Genomic DNA, 8,560 nt, shown 5'->3' on the forward strand with positions numbered 1-8,560 from the left:
GAGAAAAAAAAACACCCGGTGCTATATTACATTGTATTATACTTAGATAAGCGAGCTCTAGTCCACCTTTAGCGTTTCGAGGAACAATATGTATCATATGGTCTTTAGTAAACTTCCTTCTTATCGAGATATGGGACCGTTATCCAAGTCAGAGGATTTTTGGTACCTTCATCTATGAATAGTAAATCCGGCCGTAGTAGGACTCGACCGAACACGTGTTCGCTCAGAGAATGACAGTTATGACGTCACGATTGCATCACCGCGTGTATTGCTGTTCGAATGCCTTACTGAGTTTTATTTCGCCGTTTATTTTTATTACTTTATTATATCCTACTACATATTATTTTCATCACAGACTTTATAAAATTTATACATATAAACTAACATATTTAACCATTTCTCTAAATAAGTGCTCTAAACTATTTTAGAAAGATCCATGTACCGAGCCACGCATTCGATCAAGGTGAAAATGTAAACAGAAGGGAAATCGGAGGAGGAGGTTCACTTGGACGCTGTCGTGGGCAGGCTATTCATCGGACACTCGAAGCAGGTGAGTTTCTGGCTTTTATTTTAAGTGTGTGTTTTCAAAGTGTTAAGTATATTAGTCGTGTTAATTGTAACTGAAATATAGAATAAGATGAATGCTGTACTTAATGTATTTAGTATGTCGTGGTTGAGCTCACAAGATGGGCTTATTTCTTTCTCGTCGTATATGCTTATATTTATATGAATATCTCAGCAAATCTTATCAACATAACATAAACTAGGGTTAAGACTTTCTAAAAATGGCACAGTCATAATGATAATTGGATATGGGATGATTTTCAGATTAGATAATAGGGTGTGAATGAAACATATGTTGTATTTTCTCACCACGTGTTCTGAGATACTTTCAATATCTCTGTTCAGAGTGAAGTAGAGCAAGAGAATTTCAAATGATTTGTAATTATATTAAAGATGTTCACTAGTTTCAGTTTTTAAACATTATTTTTTTACCTGATATCAGAGTGGCCTCCTATTGTCATACTCTACCCTAAAGTTAGTTTTTTCTAATGATATTAAGGTAGCTTCAGTTTTATTTGTCAAAAATAATTCCATAACAGACATAAACAATTAAACTTTTATATTATGTATATACTTGTATTCACACATATGGTCACATAAACAACAAATGCTTTTATGATCATTATTATTTGTATTAGTATTATAAAAAAAATAAGACTATAACATAAGTTCTAAAGGATTGTTCCATCTGATTTTCACTGTAAAATTTGAAGAAAAAAAAGTATGCAATCATTAAGAAAGCAAGAACACAGTCTGTTTTGCAGTTTCTCCCTTTATACTATATTAGCAGTTGCTATCTTGCAGAAGAACAGAACACAACTACTCAGGGAGAAATATGGCTTCAAAGGAAGGAAAGGCTGGACCTGGAGATGAGAAGAGTAAAAATGGAACCGACGGGCCAAAGAAGGAAACAAGACTGGGGTTAGAAGTATCCAAGTCATCAAATTTTTCTGACTGGTATTCTCAGGTAACGTAGCCATTGTTATTACTCCTGAATCTATATATGTATTTATATGGTAGTGATCAGTATAGAAGAAATGAGTAAAGATAATGTCTGAAAGTTTGAAACCTGTTAAGAAATTTGTTATTATTACTTCATGAAATGAATGAAATTAATCTATCTCATATCCTTATTTTAGAAATTCTGAAGAATTCTGATATATTTTACTTGTGCTTCATAAACATGGGACTCACACAAACCATAGAACTACATATCATAATAGCATAATACAAATTAACATTTGTATTATACATTATATATATTTAATATATGTATATATATTTTAGTACTATTGATATTCTTGATATTTATTAAGTATTCCCAGTGAGTGTCTGCTAAGTTGAAATGTAGTATGGACTGTTATTGTCTTTTTTTTTTCTTCTTTTCTTTTCTTTTCTCTTTTCTTTTTTCTTTTTTCTTTTCTTTTATTTTCTCTTTTCTTTTATTTTCTTTTATTTTCTCTTTTCTTTTATTTTCTCTCTTCTTCTCTCCTCTCCTCTCTTCTTCTCTTCTCTTCTCTTCTCTTCTTCTCTTCTCTTCTCTTTAACCCAATTCTTTATTATAGTCAATATTATTACAAAAAATCATGCAGTCACATTTATGGTAGAAACATTATCCATACAACTTCACCAATATCTATTTTTTGCATTTATTTTTAGGTCCTTACCAAAGGAGAGATGATTGAATACTATGACGTTTCTGGTTGCTATATTCTTCGTCCGTGGGCCTATGCCATTTGGGAAGAAATGCAGAGATTCTTGGATAAAGAGATAAAGAAGACGGGTGTAAAGAATTGTTATTTCCCCATGTTTGTGAGCCAGAGTGCTTTAGAAAAGGAAAAGGCTCATATTGAAGACTTTGCACCTGAGGTAAGCATTGCCATTTTCATTTATTTATTTTTACTTTCATTATTATTTTATTTTTTTCTAGGATAACTTTTCCCCAAGTGTACTCACTTTTTAAGATAGATGCACAGCTAAGAGATTCATTTATGTAAATTATATTTAGTTTTATAATGATCTTCCTTCTTTCCATTCTACTTCCTCTTATTCTTTCTTCTCTTCTTCCTTTTCCATTATTTTTTTCATATTCCTCTTTCTCCACACACTCCCTCTCTTGTTCTTCACACATCTTTGCTTCCTCCTCTTTTCTCTCCTCTTTAAAATAATTTGCTTTTACAACAAGATGAAGCACTGGAAGATATGAAGAAGTATAGTTACCATCCATTGAAGAAGTACAAATAATGATGCGACTGACTATTTGGCGGTTTCAAGGCCAGGGAATCCAGTCTTCCCTTCTTACGTCTGTAGAAGGTACACTATCCCTCTAGGCAAACCTACTATCATTACAGCAAAATGTGCAAGGTAGATAATAGAGCCCAGATGTTGGATTAAAGTGTCTATAACTTATTTAAGAAGTATGACATTTACAATTTAGTTATATCTGCAAAACTATGATTTTGCAATTTTATGTATGATTTTTTACAAAAGACAAATGATTAATTTGATTCAACATTGAAATCTAGGCTCTTGTGTCACATTCGTACCATTTACCATTCAAACTTAAAAGTACAGTCTAGCATTCATTAGTCTGGCAATTTTGATGCTTTATAATAGGTGTGTGGCAGTCATTAGTTTGCATGAGATACAGAGGTTGAAGCTACTATATCACCTTGGATTAATATCTGTTATGTTTTACCTATAGTGCAGTGAATGCCTTATTTTTCCTTTCTTACTAAAAAAAATCACATGTATTTAAAATCCACCATTCCATTATGACTTTCCCATGATTTTGCAGTTTGTACCTTGGTTGTTTTATGTAACTAATTATTTTGTTTGTAATGTAGATGAGAATACATATTCATCCATTTTTACTGATTAGATTTTTTGATGTAGGATGACCAGAATTAGCTAATAAAAAGAATAAATAAATCTATCTATGACAAGATGTTCAAATAAGCCACTGTCAGATTCAAACCTGTAAGCAGGCAACCTTAGCTACACACCTAGCCTCGCAGATCTACAAAACAAATAGCGGATACATACAAACACCCACAGGGCTAGATGTGTCGTCATTCACTCACTGGATCTGACCATGAATTATTTAAACAAAAGAAGTTGATAGAGAATGGAAGAAATGAGAAGTAGGAAAGAATAACACAAGGGAAGTGAAAAGATGTATTGAGAAGGAAATACTAATGACCAGAGAAAAATCATGAAATAAGCTTAAAATCTAAATCTAAAATGAAATCATTACAGCAAATGATGTCTGTAGCAGAGACTCTTAATTGAATTTTACTGATGATTGCCTTCCCTGCTAGTTGAGTAAATTTGATAAAGGTGTGGAAGACTTTTTATCCCAGAATATAAGGAGAGAGTGTGATAGTAAAAGGAACTTTGGTATTGTTTTTGCTGTCACAACCTCTAATCAGAATCAAGGATTTATTTTTCTAAAAAGGAAGTTATAGACCATGGATTTATATGACCTGGGTAATAGTTTTTTTTTTTTTTTTTTTTTTTTTTTTTTTTTTTTTTTTTTTTCCCAAGAATAGTTGGTGCCACAAGTACATATATATACCTTGGCCCCTGTGGTTTTCTTTTATTTGCTTTGTTTATACAAAGATGGCTGCACAATGCAGAGTCATCAGGAATCAGTGAATTTTTTGTTGCTATTATTATAATTAATAATGTTATAATGATAATGATACTATTATTCATATATATATATATATATATATATATATATATATATATATATATATGCTTATTTATATATATATATGCTTATTTATATATTTGTATATGAATAATAATAATACCATGGGTAATAACAAATATTTTAATAGAAAAAAACTTTTTTCACAAAAATACAGGACATGTGGTTAACATGTAAGCATAGGCAGGCCTAGAACCTTTGTAAACTCATCTATGTGTAAACAGAGTTAATAAAATAAGACCACAGCAGGCAGTGTATGCACCTGGCACCAATGACTTAATGATCCAACTCTTTGGTAAAATTTTGGTAAACTAAAAAGTCAACCTGAAGTTACCAAGCAGCAAATGAAAAACTGATTACAAATTCAAGGGTGAAATTTTAGAAATACAATTGTAGTTTCACATTCATCATATTACACCTTGATGCTTCCTCACTAGGTTTAGAGTTAATGCATGTTAAGTTTGGCACTGTTAATGGAACTATAATACAAAAAAAAAATCTTTCCCAGTAACACCACCACCTTATATACACCAGTTTTTTAAGATTAGTTTAAAATGAAAGAAAGTGTAGATAGAAATTAAATGAAATTATATTACAGGCAAATAAATGATTTAGAGTAGTTTCAGCTTGTTTTGTATCCCATAATTAACAGTAGTTTTTGCATACCAAACTTATAGTCTGTTGAATATTTTTTCTTAAAATGCTTTCATATTTTTCTTTCATTTTTTTTATTTCTCAACTTTTTTTAATGGATTTACCCAAAGGATTTCTGTTATAGCATTCATCCCTTAGGTAGAGTTCTCATTCACTAATTGATTTTGAATAATGAACAACAGTATTAGGCTTACTTACTCTCCACAATTACTGAGAATCTTTCTTCATCTTTGCCAGGTTGCCTGGGTAACACACTCAGGTCAGAGCAAAATGGCAGAACCTATTGCTATAAGGCCAACTTCGGAGACCATTATGTACCCTGCATATGCCAAATGGATCAAGTCCCACAGAGACCTGCCTATAAAACTGAACCAGTGGAATAATGTTGTGGTTAGTATGAGCTGATACATGTATGCTTATATACATTAGCTAACATCTTGTATTTTTATTTGGTTTTGCTTCTTTTTTTTTTTTCCACTTTGTAATTACTTCTGTATGTTGTAAATTCTTGCAAGAATGGGAATGTAAATTCACGTTGTTTTGCCTTTATTCAGTGTCTCAGAGCCCATTTATTTATTTTCTTGATATTTGCAGAGATGGGAGTTTAAGCACCCACAGCCTTTCATCAGGAACCGAGAATTTTTGTGGCAAGAAGGACATTCTGCATTTGCTACAAAAGCAGAAGCCGAAGAGGAAGTCTTGAAGATCTTAGACATCTATGCAAGGGTAATGAATGTCTTTTCTTTCATTCTTTCTTCCTTTCTTCCTTTCTTAGAGTAATGAGGGTAAGTCTTAGGATTTCTGGTGTATGTTGTTGTGGTATATTCAGGTGAAACATGATGTTCCGAGAAGAGGATGCTAATGATAATTAAAGTATTATATATATCAAGATATGCATTAGACATGGTTGCCTCATGAATAAATATGTATCATTAACCTTTTCTTGTTTACATATGAGGAAAACCTGTTTGCCAAGCTACACATATTGTTTTATAACTTTTGAATTTAAAATCTCCACAGCAAAATTTATTTGTATTTTTGTAATCTTTTCTAGGTGTATGAAGACCTCTTAGCCATTCCTGTGGTCAAAGGACGAAAGACGGAAAAAGAAAAATTTGCTGGTGGTGATTACACAACAACAGTTGAAGCGTTTGTGCCTGAGAGTGGAAGAGGCATTCAGGGTGCCACATCACATCATTTGGGCCAGAACTTCTCCAAGATGTTTGAGATTACTTTTGAAGATGCCAAGACTTTAGAGAAGTCTTATGTTTACCAGAACTCCTGGGGGCTGTCAACAAGACCCATTGGTGCAATGGTGATGATACATGGAGATGAGAAGGGGCTGGTTCTGCCACCAAGAGTTGCTGATGTACAGGTATTTCCTCAGGATTTTTTGATGTTAAGCTAGGATTGAGCTGAAGATGAATGTAAATAGTCTACCTAAGAAAACACAATATCAGGAGTCATTGTCTTTATTTTGGTGTGGAGGTTATTATGGAAAATAACTTTCCTAAAGACAAGATATTTCACAGGTGGTGATTGTTCCTTGTGGAATTAATGCCAAGATGACTGACGAACAGAAGAATTCCTTATTTGATGGATGCAGCACCATAGAAAACAACCTAAAGGAGTCATCAATACGAGCAGAATGCGATCTGCGGGACAACTACAGTCCTGGCTGGAAGTTTAATCACTGGGAACTGAAAGTAGGTGATCAAAGTGATAGTAGTTTGAATGCACACATATTTAAAAATGTATGTCATCTCTTGTGGATGCAACGCTTTTAAACATTTACTGTCTTCATATGGGATACTTGATACAAGAAAAGTTTTCTACTTCAAAGACTTCTAAGCATCATCTGTGGATATATATACCTTTATTTATCTTTTGTTCATTATATCCTAAAAAAGCAAAATGAAAAGGCCTTCAGCATATTCATGTGGTTTCTTGTTCTTCCTATTATTGTTATAAATACAGTATATGGATATGTATATATGCATTGCTGTCTTTGATTTAGATACCGTATTATAACTTTAAACTTAGTATTTACACTTATTTTAAAGTTCACATAAAAACTTTAAAATTATTATTCATCAAGTTATATATGTAACTTACTTATGTAATGTCGAGATATTTATTTCTTACAGTTGTGTAGTCTAATATTTTGTAAATGTGTATGTTAATCATTTCAAAAAAGTAGTGTAATCTTAGCTTATGGACTTAATAGTCTCTGAGGAAAATTCCTTCCTCCTTTTCTTTTCTTTATTTTTGCAAAAGTGTTTTACCTGTAAATTCCAGAGAATGCAAGTTAAAAAATATAGTTATAAGACAACTAAATTTAAAGTTACTATGCAGATATCCAGTACAGAAATATTTAAATCTTTTGTAATGAAATTGAATCCCTCACAAATGGCTCCATAATATTACGTATTTTCAGTGTTAATGAATCGGAATGCAACATTTTTTGGTCTAATTGCACTTTTGTTAGTGCTTTTAGTTAATGATACATTATACTTTCAGCAAAATTGAAATGATTAAAAATATACCCATGCATGAGGGATTTAAATTGCCTCTGGTTCAAATCATCAAGAACCATTGTGCCTTCTAATTCATTAAAAAAATATATAGCTTTTCTCATTATGTTGTATATTTGGATATTCATAATACAGTATCATCTTTCCATGGTTCAAGAATCCTTAGAGTAGCTAAGAGTAGATGCTTTGTTATTGACAGTCGCCCTTTTTATTCTCCATGCATAGGTATAGTTATACGAGGAGAAATTGTAAAAATTTACCTGTTGAATCGAAACTGATCAAAATTCATTACAATTTTTTATATTTTTTTGTCTTAAAACTTGAATACCTGCTAGAATAGGTAAAACTTGATGTAATTGCTACCCTTCTTACTGTAAAATTTTACTGAATCTATTTACTGCTTAACTTTACCGAAATTATTTACTGTTTTACTTTATTGAATCTATTTATTTATTGTTGAACTTTACTGAATCTCATTTTGTATTACAGGGAGTTCCCCTGCGAGTGGACGTTGGACCTCGCGACCTGGCCAAGAAAGAAGTGGTGGCTGTGCGGAGGGACACAGGAGAGAAGCTTACCCTACCTCTTGCTGATTTAGCTGACAAAATCAAGGGCTTATTGGATGAAATTCATGCCAGTCTTTTGTCCAAGGCAAAAGAAGAATTAGAGTTGCACAAGAAATTAGTAAGTAGAATGGTACAGGCTGTTTTTTAATCATATGAACTGCATCTCTGTGTAGATCAGATGTGTTTATTTGAGAACTTGTTTCAAGAAAAAACTTGTCTTTCAGGTACATAGCTGGGAGGAATTCACAAGTGCCCTTGATGAGAAAAGCATAATGCTGGCCCCATTCTGTGGAGCTGAAGGTTGCGAGGACATCATAAAGAAGGAATCAGCACAAGAAGAAGTGGCTGGAGCCAAGGGTCCAAGTATGGGGGCCAAGAGTCTGTGCATTCCTTTTGAGCAGCCAGCTGATGCCACAGGCAAAATTTGCATCCATCCAAAGTGCGGGCAACCTGCAAAGTTCTACACGCTTTTTGGGAGGAGTTACTGAGCAAAGATAGAATTGCTAGCTACAAATCAAAAGAAAATA

The 8,560-nt window shown here is 32.7% G+C and overlaps 1 protein-coding gene across 1 annotated transcript in view; it reads left to right on the forward strand.

Annotated features, from left to right (window-relative positions):
• The first annotated feature begins 445 nt into the window (after positions 1–445).
• The window catches only part of LOC119579408 (bifunctional glutamate/proline--tRNA ligase-like), an 8,372-nt gene continuing 257 nt past the window's right edge, over positions 446–8,560 (forward strand). The window contains exons 1-9 of the mRNA XM_037927204.1: positions 446–550; positions 1,369–1,531; positions 2,224–2,433; positions 5,171–5,323; positions 5,528–5,659; positions 5,988–6,308; positions 6,466–6,639; positions 7,957–8,151; positions 8,258–8,560. The exon at positions 8,258–8,560 is cut by the window's right edge and continues 257 nt beyond it. Of these exons, the coding sequence (XP_037783132.1) occupies positions 1,400–1,531; positions 2,224–2,433; positions 5,171–5,323; positions 5,528–5,659; positions 5,988–6,308; positions 6,466–6,639; positions 7,957–8,151; positions 8,258–8,521 (1,581 nt within the window). The 5' untranslated portion in view covers positions 446–550; positions 1,369–1,399 and the 3' untranslated portion in view covers positions 8,522–8,560. The remainder of the gene's footprint in view (positions 551–1,368; positions 1,532–2,223; positions 2,434–5,170; positions 5,324–5,527; positions 5,660–5,987; positions 6,309–6,465; positions 6,640–7,956; positions 8,152–8,257) is intronic.

This window comes from Penaeus monodon, chromosome 12, assembly GCF_015228065.2.
Source record: "Penaeus monodon isolate SGIC_2016 chromosome 12, NSTDA_Pmon_1, whole genome shotgun sequence".
In the NCBI taxonomy this organism is placed as follows: Eukaryota; Metazoa; Arthropoda; class Malacostraca; order Decapoda; family Penaeidae; genus Penaeus; species Penaeus monodon.